A 27,177-nucleotide genomic window follows, 5' to 3' on the forward strand; every position below is an offset into this window, starting at 1 on the left:
ATGTTTGGCCGACGTTACTTATTAATGTAATGCACACGACGCCTTTTAGAACCGAAAAGAAAACCAATAATCATGTGATGCTGCGGAAGCTGTGTGTAAAGTCTAACACTGCTACAGTTAATGTGAGGTTTTCAGAGCCAGTAAAGGTCAGACAAATTTAGGAATGCAGAGTCTTTTCCCTTTGGCCCATCTGCTGGATTCCCACTGGAGTGTGCACACGAGCTCTGTAATACACACACACATTTGTTTTTATACAGTGTCAGGACATACAAGTGTTTTGTATGTATTATACCTATATATATATTGTATCTATATGTAATATTAATATGTGCATTATATATTGTCCCTGTCAGAACAAAACCTTGTATCTCTGTTTTTTTTTATTTTTATATTTTTCGTATCATTTGAGAAATCTTTAAGCTCAGTAACCAAAAAAAGTTTTGCTCTTTCAATTTTAGAAAATGACACATTACAAAGTCAAATTATTTTTTTTTCCTTCAGTTTTCCTGTAAAGTCAGGACATTTCTGTCCTTAATATATATAAAACAAACATATACACACACTCTGCCACTGAGTCAGTGCCACTGAGTGGGTAGGGCTGCAGGGTACGTTGTGTTGAAATGTCATAGTTGAGCTGCATCAATATTCTAACCATGAACACAGTCATCAGCCCTGACCTCACAGCGCCATCCGTCACTGTCATCATATCCCCCCGTTCCATCCCTCAACCCTCTCTCTCTCTCTCCTTTTTCTCTGGGTGTGGATCTCTCTCTCCCTCTCTTTGCCTCTCTCGCCCCCTCTTCTCCCACCCGATCCTGTATCCTAACGCATGTAATCAGTGTTTAAGATGAGAACACTGACCTCATCCTCTCTCTCTCTTGTCCTCCTTCTCTCTTGTTCTAATGCCCTGTCCCATTCTTCCCTCATTAATTCACTCCCTCACTTCGATGTCTACTGCAGCCACACATGCTGCAATAGCACTGTGTTATAAATCAGGTAATCTACTGATTATTTTGACAATTAATTGATTAATCAGAGTTTTTAAAAAATGACAAGCAATAAAAATGGATTTAACAAGCAAACCATGCTTTTTGAAAAATGTAAAAAGTACTGAAATATAAGACAAAAGTTGGGATGGGGCAATTTAAGACTAGCAGTGCTATGAAGTGTTAAACCAGTGATACAATGGATATTAAAGGACCTACTTCTTGACGAGAAAGGATGGACTGAGGTTCACCACATTGCCCAAAAATCTAAGCTAAAAGTCTAAAAACAACATTTTCAACAAGTGATTGCAAGGATTTTGAAGAAAAGGAAAGTAAAGAAAAGGCTGAAAACCACAACTGAATGTCAGTGATTTTTGATCCCTCTGTTAGCACTACATTAAAAACTAACTTTTCTGTGATGGACAACACTACATGGACCATTGTGAATAAATACCATCTGTCGCTGCGTCCACAAACTCAAGTAAAACTGTACTATGCACAGTGGCGGTCATAAATTAACAATGTACAGAAACACTGCCGACTTCTCTGGGCTTTAGCTCAGCTGAAATGGACTGATGCACAGTGGAAACATCTGTTGTGGTTTGATGAGGCAAACTTTTTAGATTATTTATGGAAATAACAGACATTGTGTTCTGCAGGCCAAAGAAGAAAAGGTCCAGATTGCATTTTATGTACTTTAGTGATCTTCGATCCCTCTGTCAGCAGTGCATTAAAGACCTACGTTTCTGTGATGGATAACACCACATGGGCTCAGGAATATTTTGACAAATCAGTGTAAATAAACACTGTCTGTCCACAAATTCAAGTAAAAGTGTACTATGCACAGTGGAAGTCATATATTTATAATGTACAGAAACGATGCCAACTTCTCTGGGCTTTAGCTCAGCTGAAACGGACTGATGCACAGTGGAAATATCTATTGTGGTCTGATGAGACAAACTTTTTAGGTTATTTATGGAAATAACAGACATCGTATTCTGCAGGCCAAAGAAGAAAAGGACCAGATTGCACTTTATGCTACCAGGTTCAAAAGCAAGGATCTGTCATGGTATGAGGGTGTATGGTGTGGGTACTTTGCACATTTCTGAAGGCACTATTAACATTGAAAGATATACACATAATTCAGAGCAGCATATGCTGCCTTCTAGATGAAGTGTGTTAGTCAGTCTGTTTCTTACTGTAATAGAAAGCAGTATGAAAATTTAAAATGTGTTATTGTTGTGCAAACTGACAACTGCAGATGTTATATTTTAATCAATGATTTTATTTTAAGTTTAATCATCAATTAATCATGACAGCTCCAAAATTCTCCACCCAGAGTTGGAAGCATAAAAATCTCACACATGCAGCATTGATTTTTTATTCCTCTAAGATCAACTAAGTGATGTTCAGCACTATATCTCAAGCAGAAAAGCTTCCCGTCTCCATATTTGACATTTCCTACATGAATTGAAAGCTAACTGCCCTCTAGGCATTGCTTTAAAACTCTAGGAACTCCACCTTGAAGTATTTGGGATAATTAAGGCAAAGTGGTGGAAAGGCTAGACAGTTTCTCTCTTAAGAAGTTGTTTTTGGAGACAGTTGGTCTTCTTAGACAGCAGCAGTCTGCTCTATAACACTGATTAAAATAGTCTAGAAAGCCTGAAAGTGTAGTTATAGAGCAGCTTCAGCCATTAAATAGGAAAAGCCGCTGCTGCAGCAACTGTACAGTATTTTATCTCTTTTTTCTACACACTGTGATCAGTGTTCAAAATAATATGATCTGGTTAGCAGGACAGTGAGGATGGAACTGTGGGATTATTTTAGAGATTAAAAAGGCTGGTTTTAGGTCTGGTTAGCAGGACAGTGAATATAAGACTGTGGGAGCAGGACAGTTGGTGCAAAGTTATGGGATTATTTTGAAGATCAATAATGCTGTGTTGAGGTCTAGTTAGCAGGACAAATGGTACAGAATTATGAGATTATTTTGTAGATTACAAACACTGTGTTTTTCCTACAGATCAAAACTTTCAGAGAAACACGAGAAGAAAAAGAGCAGTGCACCTCCTACACTGCCTGCTATTTTAGGATCAGTTTTTGCTCTCACTGACTGAAATTCAGAGGCATTTTATACACAAATAAGTTTTTCTAAAATAACGTTTTGTTTAGGCTAGTAAGTATGATGACTCACAATTCAATATTAGCAGTAAATGGACAAAGTAAGTGGTGTGTAGGTTACATTTTCTTTTTATTTTATTAAAAACATACAGCATTGAAAGGGCAGAAACTGATACTGTCGATGTTATTTACAAAGTAGGTTAAAAATGTGAAAAAATCACTAACGTAGTGAAAAAAATCCATAAATATAACTAGCATTGTATCCAACTCAGTTTGGTTGGATTGTAGCTTACATTAGCCAGTCTGTTGTTACCTAGTTTAGGTAAATAACCCCTTAAAATCCCAGGCTTATTACATTTCTAAGGCTTATTATTCAGTAACTACAGGGACTTCAGTGCAAACTGGCTGAGCTATTCTTAGGTTTAAAAGGAGTGTACGAAAACTTTGGGCCCACAAACCTGGCCATTTAAGGGAAATATGAATTAATATGAAAATATTCATAAATAGTCACCACACTTGAAAACTACAAAAAATGGTTCTTCAAGGGATCTTAATAAATAAAATGGTCCTATGTAGAACCACGGACACTCTAAGGACCCTTTGAATGATTAAAGGGTTCTTTGCATCATGAATGGGTTCTTCAGATTGATGGAGTTCTATATAGCACCCAAAAGAATTCTGCTGTTGTTACAAGCTGGACATCGTAATAATAGAAGAACCCTTTTGGGTGCTATATAGAACCATTTTTTTTACTAAAGAACCATCTTTTTTTAGACTGCAGAGTAATGTTTGTACAGTTGACATATTTTGTCACTACCTATTAAAATTTCGAGCCAACTCAACTTACATTTTTCAGTAATGAGTGGAACGACATGTTTAGTTTGAAGTTTTGGGTTGTGCTAGTCGTGATGTTGCAGAAATGAAACATTTTTATCTATGGAGGTGCACGTTCCTCATGCCAGGATGTTTTTTGCCACTGTACTTGTGGTGGAAAAGGAGGAAAAATGTTGAATATGGACATTGTTGCCCTTTGCCCCATAATCACATCTCTATATTTCGTGCATGTTGTCCTTTTATCCGAAGTGATGTTTTCCCAGATTTGGTCACATCCCCATTGCATACCAACATGCACATTTGCAATTGATTTAGAGATACCCCCGGCACCCCTGCAGCACTGTCCCACGTTCCTCTGCTGCCCTGGACCCTGCGTGTGAGAGACACCCCTCTGTGACTCACCCTCACCTTTACGTCCATTAATTCAGCAGGGCTCGCTAATTAACCTTGAGGCTGGACAGGTGGTTAAATGAATGCAGATGGACCTGTTTAAAAATGCAGCACTGCTGGGAAAGAGAGGAGAGCCAGGGGACAGATAGATGGTCAGACAAATGAATGTTTCAGATAAGTGATGCCATGAAGTCATATTGATAAGGAGCTACAGGAGAAGCGATTAAGAATGAAAGTGTGTCCTCTGATCCCTTGTTTTACATGAACGAGGGCCGAGTCACAATACTCTCTGTTTGTCTTTTCAGTTTGAGGCGGTGCCTCATCTTTGTGCACTGTAATATTACTACTACAGTTAGCTCTACACATTATTTTCACAATAACTGTCAATAACTGCCGCTGAGGATCGGTTACTTCATTTACTTCAGCACATACAAAAACAGAAAACACAGAAGCCTCAATAACTAAATATAGTTCACATTTTCCCTTATTAATTGTTTTAATAATAATAATAATTTTTATTTATATAGCACTTTTCATGCTGGTGGCAGCTCAAAGTGCTTTACAGACAGGTGATAAAACATGGTTATACAAGAAATCATTAGTATTTATTTAGTATCAGAAGAAAATGAAACAGATCAGATTAGAAAATAAACACCACGAGACGTAGAGTTTTAATTAAATGCTGAGTTAAAGAGAGACGTTTTTAGATGCTTCTTAAAAGTGAGCACTGAGCTTGACTGTCTAATGAAAGGTGAATTGAGTTTCACAGTTTAGAAGCATAATAACTGGATGAGTCTCTCCATCTTTTCTGTATTTTACAGAGGGTATTTGTAGAAGGCCACTATTTGCAGATCTTAGATTACGTGCTGGAACATAAACAGACAGACACTCTGTGATGTAAGCAGGTGCTTTAGGGTTATTTTGAGCTTTAAAAACTAGGAGCAGAACTTTAAAATCTATCCTGAACGATACAGGCAGCCAGTGCAGTTCTTTTGAAACGGGAGTGATCTGATCTCTCTTTTTTGTTTTTGTTAGGATGCGTGCTGCTGCATTTTGTACAAGTTGTAAGGGATGTATAGTTTCTTAGGAAGTCCAGTAAGAAGAGCATTACAGTGATCAACTCTGCTTGTCGCTCTGAGAGAAAAGACCGAACTTTAGCAATATTTCTCAAATGTAAAAAGCTACTTTAGTGACTGTGTTTACATGTGGGATAAAACAGAGCTCAGAGTCTAAGATCACACCCAGGTTTTGTACTTCAGGTTTGGTATACGAAGCTAAAGAACGAAGTTTCTCAAAAATCAGCTTTCATTCTGTTCAGACTTCCTTTCAGTTTTTTAAAGAAATCTTCAGGGATATTTTTTCACACCTCCAAAGTTCAGTCTTAGAAATTGACTCCTTCCGTGATATTGAGGTCTGGACTCTGGGGTGGTCAGTCTATTGGTCAGCTTCTTTGTTTGATGTGTCCGTCTCCTTTTCTCAGTGAGGTTCTTCTTGACAGCTCCACATCCTTTCAGACCCATAGCGCTGAGTCGTCTTCTCACAGTGGAAGGATGGACAGAAACACCTGTGGATGTTTTCAGATCTGAAGCAGCTTGATTTTCTCCTCTCTCTCAAAGATGAAAGCTTTAAGTGCTGTTTATCTGATGGGGGCAGTTTTGGTGGTCAACCAGGTCTTACATGGTTGTTAGGAGTCCAGTTTTCTCTTCATCTTTTAATCATTTTCTGAACTTCAGGTTTGTTTTTTTCACAGGTTTTTTGCCTTTGACTTCCTTATACGATTAAATCGCTGTAATGCACGTCTTTTGTGATTTTTGCCTTATTTTGTGGCTCTAAGGACAGCAAAGAGCAGATTAACTCCCTCAGGAAAGTACATGTTGCTTTAGATTAGTTTGAAAACAGGACTTCTCACATTTTGTGTATGAGTCTACACACAAAGTGTTGCTAGAAAATCCACTCCTGGGCTGGCACTGTATTAATGCATTCGTTATCAGGACACATGCACTGTTAAGAATAATGGCATTCTTAAGAAAAATATAGGTCTTTGGTCTACAGGGATCACATCTTATACAGAGCAGTGAGTCAGTTTTATGAAAGTTTCATGTGTCCTGATTGTGAATGTACTAATTAAGTGCAAGGACAAAACTGTACCTTCCAGCAAGACTATTTTGCCCTTTAGGCGTATAGAGTTAGTCTTAAAGGGTAATTTCACTTATTTTTGATGTTGATGATGGTAAAATGGTGGTAAGTCTAAAACTATGTCAGTTTTGAGTTAGAAGCGGTTACAGAATTTTTTAGTTAAATTTGATTCACAGTTGTGACTTAATGTTACAGCATCGCAGCGATTAGCTTGAAGAAAAGTCCCTGCAGAAGACTAATAAGTTGTGCGAGTGGCAATCATTAGGGTTCCATGCATTATGGAGAAGTAAGGGACCCTAGCAAATAAAAGGCTGGTATTTATGATAGGTATTTATGCTTTTGGGGAAAAGCTGCAATTTTTGATTATTTTTAATAAGGGAATATTGAGTATTTTGAATACTGCACACGTTCATACTACAAATATGTATTTGCAGCTATGTGTAATTATGGAATACATTCAAAAATGTCTTTTATTGACCTTTAATGTTTGGAATACATTCTGGAATGTATTTGAAACGTGTCTTACATATAAAAAAGTACATGTTTGTGTATTTTATATGTTGTAGTCTAACTTATTAATAAAAATTAACAGTCTAACGTATTAAATAAAATATTCAAAAAGCTATACGTGTTCTCAGAAATGTACTTGCAAGGACTGAAATCCAGTATGACAGAAGGACATGGCCACTGAGGCTTTTTGATTTGCCTTATTTGTCAAGAATTTTTAACTGGACGACTCATTCATGAGAAATGGGCCAAAATGCAAAATGCTGCATTATAGTGCCACCGTAAGGCCTGTTGAGGTCACTTCATTTGCAGGGGGATACTACACCTTTCCACTAGATCTGTACTTTCTCCACTTCTCTGATGTCTGTTGTGATTTCGCAGCAGAAAAAGAAAATTCGTAGACAGATGGACAGGGCATCGAATTCATTCACAGTAATTGTAATTGTCTATTTACTCTCCACATTCAGTTCATATGAGCACAAATGTGAGCTTGCTGTTCATATTTAAGTGTGTTAGCTTGCACCAAGTTTTGGGTGGCTGGTCTGGACATACTTAACACTTTATTTCAACCCCACCAACCCACCCACTCACATACTCTCACAGACAACACCAGCAGCAGGGCCTCTCCTGGCAGAGGGTACATGAGCTCCAATGACCAGTGCAGGCCGGTCCCCCGCCATGCTGCCTCTCTTTTCTGGCAGGACTATAGAAGAAAGGCTGGCTCTCTGCGCTAAGAGTCTGGACATAATCTAGCTGTCCACTCTGCTCAATGATCTCTCGCATTTCTGTCCGACTCTTTTCATTCTCTTAAATGCAGAGAAGCAGAAAATGTAAAACCAACTTCTAAGACTGAACTTCGGAGGTGTGTAAAAACATACTTGTAGATTTCTTTTTCTTAAAAAGAATGGAAGCTGTAATAAAGGCACATAATAAGTGTGGACACAATAAATACTGATATAACTGTTTTCTGCTTTTGTCTTGACACTGAAGAATGTGTAAATTGTATTTAATGGCCGTTTTGACTGGAAATGAAATAAATAAAGGGTGGTCACTCATTTTGCCGCACATACTGCACATATTGTTTTTTAGTCTTTCCAAAAGCCTCCTAATGAATCCTTTCCCAGTGAAGAATTTTGAATTTTTTTGCAAGTTCCTATTTATAGTTTAGGCTTTTTAAAACAGTTAATCGTCAAAGTTATATGTGGCTTAGAGGAAACTAACAGAAAATGCATGAGAATGTTTTATAAAGTAATTACAGTGCATTACATCATGTAAGTTATTTGGTGGGGCTGTTTGCCTGTGTCCATTGCTGATGCAGACAAATTTTTCTCCATGTTTCCTGTGTGCCTGGGTCTCAGAGGCTGTGAGGTTAGGAAATGTGTGGCACAAAATGTACCAGCATAACAGCCCACTGTGATTGCTGCATTAAGTGTATTTTTCTGTGTGTGTGTCTGTGTGTGTGTGTAGCTGGCAGGAAGACCACAAACGAGGAGCTGGAAAGCATGCTGGAAAGTGACAACCCAGCTATCTTCACTTCGGGGGTGAGTGGAACTGCACAGCATCTCTCCTATTTTTGAACACTTGTTTTTGTACAACGTCAGGTTGTCCTGTATGTGCCAGTGTACAAATTTGTAATACTAATGTCCCATATGAAGTGTGTGTGTGTGTGTGTGTGTGTGTGTGTGTGTGTGTGTGTGTATGTCCCAGAAATATTATACAGTACTGTACAAAAGTCAGAGACACCCTTTATTTATTTAATGTCTAGTCAAAACAGCCATTAAATACAACTTATTTATTTTTCAAGAGATATTTCTAAGGAGATTAGATTAAAGATAATCCACTTGCAAAAAGAAGAGAAAGTTAAAGGAAAGGAAGCGAAAAGACAGGAGATTCCAAAACTGGAGTTCAAAAATGATTAAAAGCTACAGAGAAATGGAACTCCTAACAACCACCTGGAAGAGCTGATAGACAGAAAAACTGTGGAAACAGTTCCTTCCACTTTGAGAAGACAATATATATACACACATCACTGCTGTCAGAACAAAACTTTGTATCTCCATTTTTGTCATTTTCCAGTTTTTGACATAATTTGAAAATTGCTTTTTGTCCTTTACATTGTGTGTAAATTTCATGATGAATGGACCACATAGAACAGGCTCAGAATTACTTGTTCCATTGACATACATTAAAGTAAAGTATGTTTTTTTCTTTTCCTGTAAAGTTATCATTTTGGAGATTTTTGTTCTGACAGTAGTGATATATAAAAGTATATAAGTATTTGTATGTAATACATATAAATGTCATATGCACGTAATGCAGCCTAATCAGAATGGTAACCTCAGGAAATACAAATCATTTCAGTTTAAAACAATAAAACTTGAGGCTTTTGTAAAAAGATTTTTTGTTTTTAATTTTGGCCTTTTTCCCCCCAAAATGTGTGAAAAACACACCCATACACACAGATACCTTCACTTTGAAACACACTGTATCTCTCCCTCTCACGCACACGCCCAGCATAGGAACTGTGTCCTCATCTCACCCCTCTGTGTTTGTGTGCGCCTGTAAGTAAAAGAGATATATTCGGCCTGGTTGCCCGTCCCCTGCTGTCACTCACAGGCTTGTAGGGAGCCATTGATATTCCAGACAGGGCCTCTGCCTCTCCTCCAGCAGAATGAGCAAATCTTGATAGCATCCAAAAGTCATCTTGATCTCAGCTGTAGGGCTGCTTAACAGGGGAATTGGAAAGGCCAGAGGGCAGAAAGTTTGGTGGGAATTGACAAGAAAAAAAGGAGACCTGTTGATCCTGAGCTCTGTGTGTGTGTGTGTGTGTGCATCTGTCTACGCTACATGGACAAAAGTATTGGGACACCTACACAGTACATCTACCGGAACTTTCATGACATTCTATTCTAAACCCATAGGCATTTATATGGAGTTGGTCCTCCATGGCAGTTATAACAGCTTCCACTCTTCTGGGAAGCTTTCTACAAGATGTTGGAGAGTGTCTGTGGGAATGCTTTCATCCATTTGTGAGGTCAGACACTGACGTTGGACGAGAGGGCCTGGATCACAATCTCTGTTCTAGTTCATCCCAAAGGTGTTCGATGGGGTTGAGGTCAGGGATCTGTGAAGGCCAGTCAAGTTCCTCCACACCAAACTCACCCTGCACTGGGGTTCAGCCATGCTGGAACAGAAAAGGTTCTTCCCCAAACTGTTCAAACAAAGGTGGAAGTATAGTATTGTCCAAAATGTCTTGGTCTGCTGAAGCATTAAGATTTCTCCTAACTGGAACTAAGGGTTCTAGGCCAACCCCTAAAAAACAACCCCATAGCATCATCCCTCCTCCACCAAACTTTTCAGTTGGCACAGTGCAGTCAGGCAGGTAATGTTCTCCTGGCATTCGCCAAACCCAGACTCGTCCATCAGACTGACAGATAGAGAAGCGTGAATCATCACTCCAAAGAATACATTTCCACTGTGGCGTCCAGTGGCGGCACTTTACTCCACTGCATCTGACACTTGGCATTGTGCATTTTGATCTTAGCCTGGTTTGCAGCTGTTCGGCCATGGAAACCCATTTCATGAAGCTCCTGATGCTCAGTTCTTTTGCTGATGTTGCTTCCAGAGGCAGTTTGGAGCTCTTTAGTGAGTGATTCAACAGAGGATAGACACTGTGCACTTCAGCACTCATTGGCCCCACTCTGTGAGTTTGTAAGGTCTACCACTTTGTGGCTAAACTGTTGTTGCTTATAGATGCTTCCATTTCACAATAATACCACTTACAGTTGAATGTCAGATCTGAACACTTGAATTAGGAGGGGTGTCCCAATATTTTTTTCCATATACTGTATTTATCTATCTAAAAATAATCTATCTATCTATCTATCTATCTATCTATCTATCTATCTATCTATCTGTCTATCTATCTATCTGTCTATCTATCTATCTATCTATCTATCTATCTATCTATCTATCTATCTAATCTTTTAATCATGCAAAAGTCATTCATCAGGGTGCACTGATTGGATTCCTAAGGAAGCAGACGTGATTCTTGAGGTCAGAGATTTACACGCCTTCTGTCTGTCTGTCTGGTTTGTCACTCCGTCTCACCACAGATCATCATGGACTCCAACATCACCCAGCAGGCCATGAACGAGATAGAGACCCGGCACAATGAGATCATTAAGCTGGAGAACAGCATTCGTGAACTGCACGACATGTTCATGGACATGGCCATGCTGGTGGAGAGCCAGGTGAGACACCCCAGGACCCTCCCCCACCGTCCACACTCTCCTCTCACCTTCACTGGCCTGGCCCTTCCTCACCCAGCCCCAGGTCCCGGAGCTTGGCAGTTTGGCTCCGGGTCTCTGTGTCTCGGCCACTGTTTCCACTCACAGATGGCCTCTCGGTAGGACAGGGATTTGTCACGCCGCTACCCCGTTGCCACGGCAGCACACAGAAAGGCACACTCACACACACAGAGAATGTGTAAAAACATTTCATGTATTTTTTTTAAAACACAAAGTTGGAAAAAGGTTAGTATGTGTTTGCAGTAATTCTTAGATAGAAACTTCAGACTGTTGGGCAGATATCTTGTGGAACGCAAATGGGCCTTTTATTTTGACTCATGAAAGCATATACAGTCATATGCAGTAGTTTGGGCACCCATGGTCAAATTACGTGTTTTCTTGCTTTTCTACAGAGAACACACTTCTGCACATTTTAATGCACAATTACTGTTTATTTGCTGAATTTAACATATTGGAAAAAAACAGAAACAAAGAAAACACTGAAAACTAGAAAAGATAAAATGTGGCCTGAGCAAAAGTTACAGCTCATTTTAGATTTTATGTTTTAGTTTTTTGCAATACTGTATGTTAAACTCAGGAAATAAATAGAAACTGTAAAATGTGCAGAACAAGCTATATTTAAGTTTGTATAAGTGTTAACATAATTTCACTTCAACAAAATTGTCACCTTGTAATATAGTACAGAACAGCCTGATTTTTTTCGTGGCATGGCTTCAACTAGGAGTGGAAACTAATATGGTCTTCTGCTGTTGTAGCCCATCCACCTCAGTGATGCTTTTCTGATTACCATTGTTGTAAAGTGTCATCATTCAAGTAGCTTTCCGGTCAGCTCTAACCTGTCTGGCCATTCTCCTCTGACCTCTCTCGTCACAATTCTCATGTGTGAACATTAACAGAAGCTCTTGACCTTGATGGATGTATTGTACTGCTGCCACATGATTGGCTGATTGGATAATTGTATGCCTGACCTAATAAAATGGCCAGTGAATGTATATGCAGTATATGTCTGACATATCGGCACTTTCATGTCAAAACCTTACAAATCATATTTTCTTTTTAAAATCTCAATACATTAAAGTTAAGAACATTGTTTTTCTTCTGTGAAGTTACTGTTTTGGACATGTGAGGTTTTGTTGTGACAGTGATGGTATGTTAGGCAGATTGTGTTTCAGAAGGGTTTCGTTTGAGAGTGAACACAGTGGCAGTGGTGTCAAGAATATGTTTTTGTGAGCACTGGCTGTGAATTATTCAAACATTCTATTGGTAGATATTCTCATGCAGTGAGAGACTCTATTAGCACAAACTTGTTTGATTCAATAATTAATTACACTAACCAGCACCCTCGCTTCCCAATTCCCTGTGAAAATGAGATCTGAGGCCTCCATGGAGCCTGCTCTTTTCTGCTCTCTGCCTTCCTTGCCTCTTTTGTCTGTTCTGTCGTTCGCTCTCCCTCTCTCTCTCTCTCTCTCTCTATGTCTCTCTCACATAGGCCTTTTGCAGTGTGCTTCGAATTTGGGGTCTCCACTAACCTCTAGAGGTAATTTGCTTGTTAATCCTCACTTGTCAATCCTCACTTTTATGTGCGCCTGCTAGGGCCTGACCGATTTGAAAAATGTGTGACTGAAGCCAATATCAATTTTAAGGAGTTTAAATTTTTGATAACTGATAATATTGTAGTTTAATATGCTCAAAAATCCAATAGCCTTAGATAGACAGTGCTTTACTGACTTACATGACTGTCAGTTTATTACCAACAGCAAACAGCAACAAGTCTCGAAGTCTTAAAGTCAAACTGAAATCAAAATTGACCTTATTGGTGATGTAAGATCATGCCTATGATCATATTAAGCACAATTCATATATAAATAGGGCTCTAACTAACGAATGCTTTATACAGTGCTGTGAAAAAGTATTTTACCCCCTTACTTGTAATATTAGCTAAAGATAACCCAAGTAAACACAAAGTGCTGTTTTTAAATGATGATTTCACTTATTTAAGGAAAAATGCTGTTCAGCCCAACCCGTCCCTGTGTGAAAAAGTAACTGCCCCCTTAGCTACTAAATCTACCAGTTAACCAAATTCAATTGACTATTGGGTTCAATTTCACTAGCCACACCCAGGCATGGTTACTGCCAGACCTGTTGAACCTAAATATCACTTAAATAGAACGTGTCTGGCAATGTGAAGCAGCTAGAAGGTCTCAGAAAGCAGCACATGATGCCACGTTCTGACAAGATTCAATTACAGATATGAAACAAAGTCATAGAAATCAGTCTGGAAACAGTTACAAAGCTATTGCTAAGGCTCTGGGACTCTAGCAAACCACAGTGAGAGCTATTATCCATAAATGGAGAAAACTTGGAACAGTGGTGAACCTTCCCAGGAGAGGTCAGCCTACCAAAATATCACCAAGAGTGCACCGACAACTCATCCAGGAAGTCACAAAAGAACCCAGACAAGCATCTAAAGAACTGCAGGCCTCACTTGCCTCAGTTAAGGTAAATGTGCATGATTTCACAATAAGAAAGATACTGGGCAAAATGGCATCCATGGAACAGTTGCAAGGCACAAATCATTGCTGACCAAAAAGAACACAAGGGCTCGTCTCGCATTTGCCAGAAAACATCTACAACCCCATTTCCATAAAAGTTGGGTCGCTGTGCAAAATGTAAATACAAACAAAATGCAATGATGTGCAGATGATTTAAACACTATATTTCATTGAAAATAGTACAAAGACAACATATCAAATGTTGAAACTGAGACATTTTTATTGATTATGGAAAAATATTTGCCCATTTTGAATTTGATGCCAACAACATGTTCCAAAAAAGTTGGGATGGGGCAACAAAAGGCTGGTAAATGGTTATGTAATGCTAAAAAAAAACACCTGGTGGTTGATTGGCAATAGGTCAGTAACATGACTGTGTATAAAAAGAGCCTCCCTCCTCATCTTTACTTTCAGAAGTAAAGATGTGGAGGGGTTCACCACTCTGTGAAAGACTGCATGAGCAAATAGTGCAACAATTCAAGAATGACGTTTCTCAACATAAAACAGCAGAACTTTTGCTTTTTATCATCTACGGTACATAATAACATTAAAAGATTCAGAGAAACTGGAGAAAAAAAAAGGGCAAGGCAAAAAAACAGTATTTGCTGGCCGTGATCTTTGGCACTGCATTAAAAACAGACATGATTCTGTAGTGGAAATCACTGCATGGGCTCAGGAAACACTTTTCAAAACCACTGTCTATAAACACAGTTTGTCGCTGCATCTACAAATGCTAGTTAAACTCTAAAATGCAAAGAAGAAGTCATATATAAATGGGATCCAGAAATGCTGCCACCTTCTCTGGGCCCAAACTAAATTAAAATGGACTGAGTGGAAGTGAAAAGTGTTCTGTGGTCCAATGAATCAACATTTGAAATTCTTTTTGGAAATCATGAACACTGTGTCCTCTGGGCTAAAGACCACTCGGCTTGTGATCAGTGCACAGTTCAAAAGCCAGTATTCATGATGGTATAGGGGAGCATTAGTGCACATGGCATGAGTGACATGCACATCTGTGAAGACACCATTAATGCTGAATGATATATACATGATTTGGCAACATATGCTGCCATGCAGCCTGAGTCTTTTTCAGGGAAGGCCTTGATTATTTCAGCAAGACAATGTCAAATCACATTCTGCATGTATTACAACAGCATGGCTCCGTATTAAAAGAGTCCGGGTGCTAAACTGGCATGCCTGCAGTCCAGACCTGTCACCACTGATAACATTTGGTGCATTATGAAATGAAAAGTACAACAAAAGAAAACCCCAAACTTTTGAGCAGCTGAAATCCTGTTCCAAACAAGAATGGGAAAACATTTCACGTTCAAAACTACAGCAGTGTCTCCTCAGTTCCCAAACACTTACAGAGTGTTGTTAAAAGAAGAGGTGATGAAACACAGTGGTAAACATGAACCCGTCCCAAATTTTTTGGAACGTGTTGTTGGCAACAAATTCAAAAAGGGCATGTATTTTTCAAAAAACAATAAGATTTCTCAGTTTCAACATTTGAAATGCTGTCTTTGTAGTATTTTCCTTTAAAAGTATGATTTACATGATTTGCATTTCATTGCATTCTATTTTTATTTACATTCTACACAGCCTCCCAACTTTATTGGAGATGGTGTTGTAGATGACCCCTAAGACTTTTAGGACAAGCAGCAGGACAATGATCCACAAGCAAGTCCACCTCTGAATGGCTCAAAAGAAACAAAATTAGGGTTTTGTAGTGGCTGAGTCGAAGTCCTGACTTCCTTTGAGATGCTCTGGCAAGACCTTAAATGGGCAGTTCTTGCCCGAAAACCCCCCAGTGTAGCCAAATGAAAACAATGGGCCAAAATCTCTCCTCAGTGATGTAAAAGACTCATCACAAGTTATCACAAACATTTGATTGCAGTTGTTACTGCCAAGGGCGGCACTACCAGATATTACGTTTGGGGGCAATTACTTTTTCACATGGGTGATAAAGGTTTTGAATATTAAAAATGTTTTTGTGTACATGTTTGAATATTTTAACCACTGAATTTATCAATTTTTTTTTTTTTAGAGCCCTTTATTTAAAAGAGACTACTCAAAATTGAAGTGCTCCACAAGTGGGGCAAGACTCCCAATGCAGCTTTTATCTCTGCCACAGTTTTAACTGAGGTATCCAGTTGTTACAATATAAAACAAGCCACAAATCATCAGTAAATTTTATCCAATGCCAATAAATTCCTTCTGACACATGTTTTGGCCAGTATTATTGGCCAATATATCGGTCAGACCCTAGTGTCTACCATATTTTTAGTAAGTTTGTCTCTGATTTCCTGGGCATGCGGCTGATTTCAGATTCAGATTAAGCCTAAACCTAGACTAAAATTATTTTTTAGCAATAACAACATCGGCCTTGCAGTTGTACCAAGTCTAGGTTTAATCCATGTACAAGAAATCAGCCCTTACAGTAATAGTTTAAGGAGAAGTTGACCATGTTTATGGTTCACCAAGTAAACGAGTTGTCTTTCCATTCTCTTCCTGTAGGGGGAGCTTATTGACAACATAGAATCCAGTGTGCGCAACGCACAGGAGTATGTGGAGAAGGCCAAAGAAGACACCAAAACAGCCATTAAAGTCCAAAAAACAAGCAAGGTGGTGAGTAACAGCTTGACCAGTCCATGGCTGCTCTCTAAAGTCTCTCTCTCTCTCTTTTCCTCTTTCCTCTCCATGTCTCCCCGTTCCCCCTTTCTCCTCTCCTCTTTTTCTTTCCCATCCCTCCTTCTTGCTTTCCACCCTCCCTTCTTGCTCGCTGTCTCACCCATGCACCGGTCAGGGAGAGATGATCGACCGTATAGAGTATAACGTGGAGCACGCGGTGGATTACGTGGAGAGGGCCGTGTCAGACACCAAGAAGGCAGTAAAGTACCAGAGCAAAGCACGGCGGGTGAGTCAGAGGCACGCGGGACCAGCGTACATGACGCCCACCTGTCCTTTTCTCTTCCATCTGTCCTGTATCATGCCTGTGGCAGTGCTTTGCTTTGTGTTCGTGCTGGTTCTCAGAGGAGTGAGGTAAAAAGGGGCGGAGCAGGACTGCATGTGTTAAGGCTGATCAACTGATCATTAGTGACCTCATATGACAGGACAATAAGTACTGAAGGTAGAATATTCTGGGTGACAAATTAATATTAAATTAATATATTCGGTTCCACTTTATATTGTGTCTCTATTAACTTTCTGGTTACACATGAATAACATATGCAACAACACTGTAACTACTGATGATTTAGTCAATGTTACAGCTGGATTACAGAAGTACAGCCTATGTAATTACACATGTGTATCAACTTCAGTTTTGCCTCATGTAATTACACAAGTGTATCTTCTACACTTTCCTGTAGTGTAGTGTTAAAGTTACACTTTAAAATAAGTGGACAGTTCCTGTGTAGTTGTTATGTAGGTGCTGTGTAATAAAGCAGTGGTAATATAGACAGTGCTTTGGGTTTAATGCAGCACATTTTATTAATGTCGCAAAAGTTACATTTTAAGATAAGGGGACGTCTGCTGTACTGTCACATTACAGAATGGTTTAAAGCTGAAACTGGTTACAATGTCTCAGCAACAGCAACATAAATGCTAGCTAAATGTTAGGAAAGCTGGCAGATACAGTGCAAGTAATGTCTTAATGTAAGTTATTACATACTTCCTTTTACTGCTGAAAAAAATTTTAAAAAAAAATGCTTTTCCAGTCTAATTACAAATGTAATTAAACTTAACGTTATTGTCCTTGTGTAATTACATGAGAAAGAATAGGCTGTTACAACTATTAAGATACATTTGTGTAATTCCATGAGGCAAAACTGAAGTTGATACACTTGTGTAATTACATAAGGTGTACTTCTATAATCCATCTGTAACAGTGACAGAATCATTAGTAGTTACATTGTTGTTACATATGTTGTTCCCATGTAACTACACAGTTATTAGAGACAATATAAAGTTTTAAAATTTTGTCATTGATACATATGTGGTCAACTTACCTGCTCACTACTTACGGCATGATCACATTAGGAGGCAACAAGTCACTAATGTTGCCTCAAGTTTGTCTCCTGTGGACGTGTTCGAGGCTCTTGTTGTTGCACGTAGGCACTGTCCAGTTTATGATAAGAACATGTAAAGAATATATACTATATGTGTATCACCATTTTGTTAAAAAGCTAATCGGAACAAAAAGTTTAGGACCTTGGATGCCCATGTCTGCGATTTATGGATGCCTCACCGCATCATAATTCATTTGCATAAAGTTGAGAAAATCTTGATTTGTCACTGCAGCCACAGTGTAGTATAGTCGCCAAACTGCAGCTACTTCCATAAGAAATGACTGGTCACCTGTTGCTCTGTCTGCTGCTACTGCAAATGCAGGGTTAAAATGGTGATGCAGTTGCTGGCTAATGTGGTTGAGCTAATACAGAAGGAAGCTAGATGCTAATGTTACTGCTAGGAAAAATCTTCTGACTGTAGCATAACTTTCCTAACTGTCTTCAAATCAGCATTGAGCGTGGATTACTCGAGTGACAAAAATGTCTTGTTGGATGACAACATGCTAAAAAGTAAAGTTAGCAAAGCAACTACTTAGCTAGCTAGTTACCATACCAAGGTTCAGCTAATTTTCTCTGACTGAGGAGGCAAGGAATTTGTCTCTGCTAATGGAATCACTCTTTCTGTACAATCTGGTTCAGTGAATATCCCAGTAAATAAGATTTCTTGTGGTCAGTGGTGGACAAAGTAGACAAATCATGTACTTGAGTTAAAGTAGAGATACCCAAGGTAAAATATTACTCCAGTAAAAGTAGAAGTTCCTCCCTTTAGACCTCCACTTGAGTAAAATACAAAAGTATTTTCCTTCTAATGTACTTAAGCATTGAAAGTGAAAGTACTAAAAGATTAATTATGGCTCTGATGTCCTATCATCATTTTTATAACAAGACTCTTGCTTAATCAACTAATTTCAGGTGAAAATACTCCAGTGTCACTCTTGGTAAACCAGTCTTTTTAATAGAATGTCATTAATTAGTCTGATGCTGGTGTCTGTTAAAATTATCATAAGCACAAAACACTGAAGGCTAAACAATTTCCGTTAGGTAGAACTGAGTGGCTCTGAAATAACTTTTTGCAAACAAATAAAGTTTCGGTATAAGATTTATTTGCAACTTTGTTCACAGGTTCACAGATGAGTTTTACTTACTATACTGCATCTGTAGGTCTCTGTTCATAAACATAAACTAGCCGAAACGAATTTACTATAAAAGGAAATGTGTTTATATAAATTCAGAAAAAAGAAACATGCCAGTCACAACAGCATATGTGTACGTATTTCTATATTATGGTCTATTTACCCAGAAAGTCGAGAGCAATATGTTATATCTGTTCACTCATTCTTTGATGTGTGATTGTCAGTCAGGGTTTGCATTAACCCCGTCCTGCTTTACTTGCTGAAGTGACCTAACTATAGTGTGGATCAGTATGTCCAACAGGTCAAAACAAGCTCAGAACAAAGTGTGTGCCGTACCCTGATTGGTGCGCTTGCTTTGCGCTTCAGTCGTTTTGACATGCTACATTTTTATGCTCACATAAGCCAAAAGGAAGGACAGATTTCTCATAATGTAGTGGAGTAAAAAGTAAGATATTTGACTTTGAAATGTAGTGGAGTGAAAGTAAAAAGTCATCCAAAATGGAAAAGTAAAGATACAGGAAAAAACTACTTACAGTACAGTAACGAATTACATTTACTTCGTTAATGTCCATCAGTGCTTGTGGTCATCAGGTTTGAAATGCTGCGTGGACAGTTTTCTGCATACAGCCGCTAACTGCTTTTTTCTAACAGTAAAAAACAACAGAATTTTGTGTTGGATGAAGAAACAATGTAGTTTGTTCTATGAGTGATTGAGCTCAGTGCTGCACTGCTAGCTAGTATATGTTAGCGTGTAGATCAGTGGCTATTTGTTGAGTGCAGGAGGCTCCAAATGGTTCTGGGTTGTATTTGTGTGATGTATAGTGAGTATTGCTGTGAGGGAACACTGATGGTCACAAACAGGACAGTACAAAATTGTAAACCCTATCAAAATGATGAAGCTAAGAGAAAAGAGATGCTGTGCTACAAAGTAGTAAATAACACAACAAATAGCATATTACATTTTAGTTTAATGCCTCACTGTTTTTGAATATTACTACCAAACTGTCACAGGTCTTGATTGTTAAAGACGTAATGGCAAGTTAAAGCTCAAAGGGTCCTATATTCACATATTCAACGTGGCCTGCCAAGTTAGTAGCAGTGGTCAGTAATGCCATACAATGACCTACAAGCAAAACACTAAGATAAGCCATAAGGAGCCTACATCATCTTAAATGACCTTTATTATTATACAGGCCCTTATTAAAGGGCCTCTAAGTCTCGCTGTCTTTCTCTCTCACAGAAGTTGATTGCGTTAGGTGTCTGTGTGGCAATCTGTCTGCTCATCCTCATCATCTCACTGGCCGTCGGGCTCAGCTAGCCAGGGGAGCAGTTCACTTAGAGAAGCCCCCAACCCTGGACGGGACCTTACAAAGCAGTCAAGCTCGAGTTCCTCAAGCTCATGCTAGACGAAGCATGGATGGATTATTTGAGTTTTTTGCTGAAGTAAAGTTAATAATATGGCAAAACAGCAATTTAATTATTTATCAGACTTGTTTAATTAATTTTGAAGAGTTAATCAAACTTAATAAGACAGAATTAATAATGTAGAATAATATTGTCTCAGTAATCTTGCTGGTGTACTGTTAGAGACTGTAGCTCATCTGTTGATGCACCGTTTGTGTTTGTCATCCACTAGTCTTTCATCAATTGTCAGTTTCTGACCACAGAGCTGCTCTTGGCCTCCAGTAAATCCCCAGCTACACCATTGTGTCATTCATACAGCACCACACACTACCATGTCAGTGTAACTGCTGTGCTGAGAATGCACCACCACACAAATGCCTGGACCTACAGTGGTCCTGTAGTCAGAAGCTGACCAATGATGAGTGAAGTAGAGAGGGGCTGACAGATGGGCTACAGTCTGTAATTATACACCAATATAGTGGACGTACAAGGCACAGTATTGTGCAAAAGTCAGGGACCACCCTTCATGTATTTAATTTCAAGTGAAAAAAAACAAGTTATTCATTATTCAGGAAATATTTCTGAGGAGATCAGATGTAAGATAGTCCACGTGCATAAAGAAGGAAGAAGTCAAAGGAACAAAAAATGAAAAAGGTTTCCGAAACTTCAAAAAAGATTAAAAGCTACAGAGAGACTGGGACTCCTAACAACCACCTGGAAGACCTGGTAGACACCAAAACTGCCCCCATCTGATAAACAGCACTTAAAGCTTTCATCTTTGAGAGAGAGGAGAAAATCAAGCTGCTTCAGATCTGAAAACATCCACAGGTGTTTCTGTCCATCCTTCCACTGTGAGAAGACGATTCAGCGCTATGGGTCTGAAAGGATGTGGAGCTGTCAAGAAGAACCTCACTGAGAAATGGAAAAAAGAAAACTTGTAATAGCACACTAAATGTAGACATCTGAATAATTATTATATGGGCCGATGAGTCTAAATTTGCAGTTGGGATCACTTGGTTTGTTAGAAGCAGAAAATGCAACCAACTTCTAAGACTGAACTTTGGAGGTGTGTCTGCAGATTCTTTGAGAAACTGAAAGTGAGTCTCCTGAAAAGAATGGAAGCCCTAATAAAGGTGAAGAGCAGGGGTGTGATAAAATATCGATACAGCGATAAAATGTATCACTTTTTTTGCGATGTTATCGATACACTGGCGCCAAAAATCGATTTATTTATTGAAACATGCATGTATTGTAAACGCTCTAAACGGACTCCTCCTCCAATTTGATTTACCAAATTTACTTCTTCATGCCTCCACATGGTGGCGTTAAGGCGCTTTTCAAATGAATAGGCTAAATTTTTTTGTACAAATGTATATTTGTTTTTTTTTTCTGTGTCACAGAATCGCAGTATCAAGATAGCCTCTTTATCGTACGCAGTGTATCATGATAATATTGTATTGTGAGATGCCCTGTGATTCCCACCCCTAGTAAAGAGTGGACGCAGTAAATACTGAAAAAAATGTTTAGTTGTTGACTCTTCTGTGTAATTTTCTGATATATCGCTGTTGTCAGAAGAAAACCTCGCATCTCCAAAATAATAACTTTACAGGAAAAGGAAAAACATATTTTACTTTTAATGTAAGTCAGTGGAACCAGACATTTTTCCAAGTCATTTTGGGCTGTTTCTTTTGGTCCAATCATCATGAAATTTACACGCAACGTGAAAGACAACAGGTGTAACGGTGGATGGCTCACCAGACTGAGGATGTAAACCCAGGCTGTCTGAGTTTTATTCCAGGGCCTATAAGGTGAGCGACCACAGGTGTTAGGAACACAGGACCCAAGTGCCAAGCTTAGGTACAGCAGATGGATGAGCTGAACTAAAGAACTTAAGCACCTGATGAGTCCGGGGATCGAACTCATCACCGCTACACCACTGCAGCCGTGGTGAAGACAACTAAAAGGAGCGCTCTTATATGGGATTGCCCGAAAATGATACATAAAAAGCTGTCTGAATTTGTAAACCCACCTGTTTTTGTCAGGCGGGAAAAAGAACAAAGGATGCCAGGGGAAAACTGGCTTCCTCAGAAGTCGAGAGAAAATGAAGTAACTGACAAAAGACAAATGACTTTCCCAACAGAAACAGAACAGAAAGAAGTTTTTTTCCCAGACAGCAGAGAAGGAACTCTCGAGAGGAGGCTGGAGGAACTCAAAAAGTGAGGGGGGAGTGCAAAACTCCCAGCCCTCTTAACAAAATTACCGGCCGTTTCTGTTGGCTCACAATGAGACAAAGACACAGCAATGTGGATCTTCTTCTCTGCGCTTATAAAGCCCTCTGCCCAGGTGTAGGACGCTGGGCTTGTTCAGACGTAGGAGATGTGCGTCGTCTCCCTTTGGTGGCCGGGAGCGTCTCAGCCCTGGAGCCAGCCCTTACAAATTATGTTAATAACAGAACAATGTCAAAAATAGAGGTACAAGGTTTTCTTCTGACAACAGTGACATATATGTTAGCTTTTTTTACTGATGCTGGAAAATGAATAACTTGTATGTATAAAAACTTGTATAAAAAATGCAGGGTGGTCTCTGATTTTTGCACAGTAATGTGGGTGATTCTAATAAAGAAAGACAAATGTTTCTAAGAAAGTGGACAGTGAGTGTATTCTCATTCACACACTATTTAACAGCTATTTCTAAATGAGGCAGTTTTGCATTGTTGCATTGAACTTTTGGGACTGAGCCAGCCTGTGGAACATTCCACCTACCTCACTCTTTCCTCCTTGTTCTCTGTGCTGATTGGACAGCCTGCTGTATCATTGCCAGCTGTGTGTTGCCTTATCTCCATGCTTGCACTTCATGTTGGGGCATGTTTGTGATTTTCTTCTGTGAAGACGTTGCTGATCTCTGTTCATGAGACATATCTTGTTTTATTTGTGCTTATGTGTGTTATGACCCATAAACACACATCAGATCAGGTGAACGGTAAATCTGAGAGTGTACATGAGTCCCAAACACTCCCGAATTGTTTGAATTTGATGGATTCTGACTCCCCTATGTGGCGTATTCATTCAAGCATGTGTGCCTCATACAACCTTTGCATGAGTAATGGATTTTGTTTTTGCATATAATTTCAGTTTGTGACTGTATATTAACATACGTTGTATGCCAAGTTTGAACACCCCCCAGGCAAATGACATAAGTTGACACACCCTCTTCAGAGAACCAACTTCAATATGGCCTTTTTTCCTGCTACTTTTAGTGCACAATTTCAATTTATTTACCGAGTTTAACATTTGGAAAAAAAATAAAACATTAAAAATCCAGCAAATAAACAAACAAATAAACAAATAAAATAAAAAAGTGTGTTCTCTGTGAAAGACGTCTTAACCTATTTACGCTTACAAAATCAACGGGGGTGCCCAAACTTTTGCATCCCACTGTATGACTCCCGGAGCATCTGTAATGTTTTATTTGTGACTAAAGCTGTTTTAGTTTAAATGAAAAGAAGGTCTCTTTCTAAAAATCACACAATTTGATAACACGTTTCTGAAGACTACCTACATACAGACTTTATAACACATGCATAAGCTCTAAATAACAATTATAAAGTAATACTTCAAGATTTATAAACAGCTTATACAAGATGATATAAAATGTTTAAAAAAGTAATTGGCATTGTATTCAAAATTCTGTACTTGAGTGAAAGTATTAATACCCTTAGTAAAACATTACTTCAGTATAAGCAGTCTAAATTTCTACTTGAGTACAAAAGTACTTGCTTTTAAATGTTCTTGAGTCTCAAAATGTACTGCAAATGATTACAGTTATTAAGCTGTTATTCTGATTAACAATTTCTATTTAGCACATGTAAACATGAAAAACAGTGTTAGTTGTTAATGTTTGCTGTCAGAAAGGTCTCCTTAATTGAGGCTGTATTTTTGTACCCAAAGTAGAAGTCTCCTATAGAAAACTCTTATATGGTGTTCCTAACAGGCCTCTGCCTTAAAAACTTCCATTGTTTGGAATGATGCTTCATAACAGTGTTATTAATGGAGCAGATGTTCATCACTTAAGTTGAAGATCTCATGTCAATACAATGCACTTCTTAAAACATCTTGCATCATCTTGGCATTACTGGCACTGCTTCATGAACATGTTATTCAGTGCGGGTGTTACGGAGTCTCTGTGTAGGTAACATTCAAATAAAGTGTTTTTTAGTTAAAGGACTGCATTTGAAGTTATCTGTGTTTTTGTGCTGGTAATGACTATTTTTTCATTTTCATTAATAACTGTACTAATAAAAGCAAATTAACAACTCTTTTGTTTTTCTCATTTCATGCATCCTGGACTTTTTTTTCATTTTTAATATCTATCTATCTATCTATCTATCTATCTATCTATCTATCTATCTATCTTTCTATCTATCTATCTTTCTATCTATCTATCTATCTATCTATCTATCTGTCTGTCTGTCTGTCTGTCTGTCTGTCTATTTATCTGTCTGTCTATCTAACTGTGTGTCTGTTTATCTATTTATTTATCTATCAATCTGTTTATCTATGTCTGTCTGTCTGTATGTCTATCTATCTGTCTATCTTATCTTTCTATCTGTCTGTCTGTTTATCTTTTATCTATCTATCTATCTATCTATCCGTCTGCCTGTCTGTCTCCCAATCTATCGGTCAATTTGTCTGTCTGTGTATCTGTCTGTCTATCTATGTATCTGTCTATCTATCTATCTATCTATCTATCTATATGTCTCTCTGTCTGTCTATCTATCTGTCTATCTGTCTATCTATCTATATGTCTCTCTGTCTGTCTGTCTATTTGTCTATCTATCTGTCTGTCTGTCTGTCTATGATTTGCAGAAGAAAATAATGATTCTGATCTGCTGTGTGGTGTTAGGTATTGTTATTGCTTCCACTGTTGGTGGGGTTTTGGCCTGAAACACAGAACAACATCTGACCGCAAACCCACAGACACACACTCACACTCACACACACACACTTGCACAGCAAAATGACACAACACACCGTCGCCCCACAGGGTCAGACCAGACGATGCGGAACCACATAAAGGAGGAAGGAAGAACTGTTTAGTTTTTTGTTTTTTATTTTTCCGCATGAGGTTCTATTTTGTAAATGTGCGGTCCTGCGATGTGTAGCTCTGGATGTTGTGTGTCAATGTATGGAACAAACAAACAAAAAAGAAATGAAATTTATTTTTCATTGAATATTAAACTTCTGAAGGTAAAAAAAAAGATTAATTGTTGTATACAAAGAAACTTGTCCCAGATCACTGCCATCGTCGACTATTTCAGTGGTGCTGAGAGCCAAACAAACGGAACGATCGTAGATTCTTTTTTCATATATGCTGTTAGGAGGGACGGGTCAGCAGTCAGATGGATGAATGGACTAAAGAATATTGCTGGGAATAGAAGGGACTCACTGTGGTTGTCATTGATATTAAGTCTTAAAGTGACCCCAGTGTATATTTGGGTTTGTTTCCAATAAGATCATCTATAAAATTAGCTGATGAGTTTAATGGATGGTTTATTTCACACAAAAAGCACAAATACACTAAAATTACAAAATTTGAACGACTTTCAAAACTCTAAACACAAGGTGCAAAATCTGTAATGTACTCACATATCATGACTACTTGATCATCACTTAAAATAGACCTTCTTGAAGGAAAGGCATGGTCTGTTATTGATTATTTAAGTCGAGTTGAATTGTCAGATAATCTAGTGATCATTTCATTGCTAATATAATTGATAGCGACCACCCTAACACAATGTCTTTTTCTTTACTGAAGTATCACTAAGTAGTTTGATGACCCACAACATTCAGTCTTACATTGTTTCTCCATTCAAACGTCATTTAAATCTCCAGAAACAGAGAGTAAAGTTATACCGGCTGTTTGCAGCTCCGTTAGGGGGCGACTGTTAATCTCTCGGCTGTTAACATTAGCAAAAGTTATCTAAAGGCTAGTGTGGGTTAATTAGATGATGTCGTTACCCTCCTATGATGACAAGGAGTTTTTTCCTCTTTATGCAACACCATGGGATCCTTTACCCACCCTGACATGAAGAGCCGGTGGGCTTCTGTGCTTTTAAATGCTTTGAGAGACCTTCCACAATAGTGAGGGGGGTTGTGTATGAGATATATATGTCAGGAAATCACTAATTTGGTAGTTTTCCACCAGTTTAAGTGGAACCAGGAGTTCAGGGGAAACTGTATAAGGATCACAGCCTGTTTTATCTACTTTGTCGAGGTAACATTTTTTGTCTTCCAGAATAAGGCGAGTAATTTTAGCCATCTTTCACCTCTAGTTACATTCGTGTGGAGCAGCAAAGCCAGACGTTTGGTCCCAAATATGGCGGCCACAACAGAAAAATCGCATGACTGCAACCCTAGGATAGGGAGCCCCTAGCATAGCATCTCTTCAGACTTTTACAGTTAGGGTGCACGTTTGTGTTTAGAGTTTTGGAAAGTATATTTAAGCAATTGGGGTGTAAATAATCTGAATCTTTTACATATTAGGATCTATGAATAAACACAACTATGGATGGAAATGTTGCTGGTGTTAGAGAAGAAGAGGACTGCTCGTCTCTTCCTGCTTGCTTTTTTGAGCCTTTTTTTGGTGGGGTGGGTTGAGGATCCAGCCAGTATTCACATATGTGCACACCATCATCCTAACCCCACTCGCAGCTGCTTCTTCAGCAGTAGCTGCTGTTT

The 27,177-nt window shown here is 38.7% G+C and overlaps 1 protein-coding gene across 6 annotated transcripts in view; it reads left to right on the forward strand.

Moving 5' to 3' along the window:
- The window catches only part of stx1a (syntaxin 1A (brain)), a 164,280-nt gene extending 137,902 nt beyond the window's left edge, over positions 1-26,378 (forward strand). Inside the window, exons 7-11 of one of the 6 annotated variants that reach the window (XM_036556084.1) lie at positions 8,439-8,512; positions 11,087-11,224; positions 16,351-16,461; positions 16,640-16,750; positions 20,277-23,080. In XM_036556084.1, the coding sequence (XP_036411977.1) occupies positions 8,439-8,512; positions 11,087-11,224; positions 16,351-16,461; positions 16,640-16,750; positions 20,277-20,354 (512 nt within the window). In that variant the 3' untranslated portion in view covers positions 20,355-23,080. Of the gene's footprint in view, positions 1-8,438; positions 8,513-11,086; positions 11,225-16,350; positions 16,751-20,276; positions 23,081-25,305 lie in introns of those variants that run through there. The other 5 variants (XR_005005918.1, XM_036556088.1, XM_036556089.1 and 2 more) reach the window with 5 other exon arrangements.
- Positions 26,379-27,177: the final 799 nt, after the last annotated feature.

The sequence above is a fragment of the Colossoma macropomum genome, unplaced genomic scaffold, assembly GCF_904425465.1.
Source record: "Colossoma macropomum unplaced genomic scaffold, Colossoma_macropomum, whole genome shotgun sequence".
Lineage (NCBI taxonomy): Eukaryota > Metazoa > Chordata > Actinopteri > Characiformes > Serrasalmidae > Colossoma > Colossoma macropomum.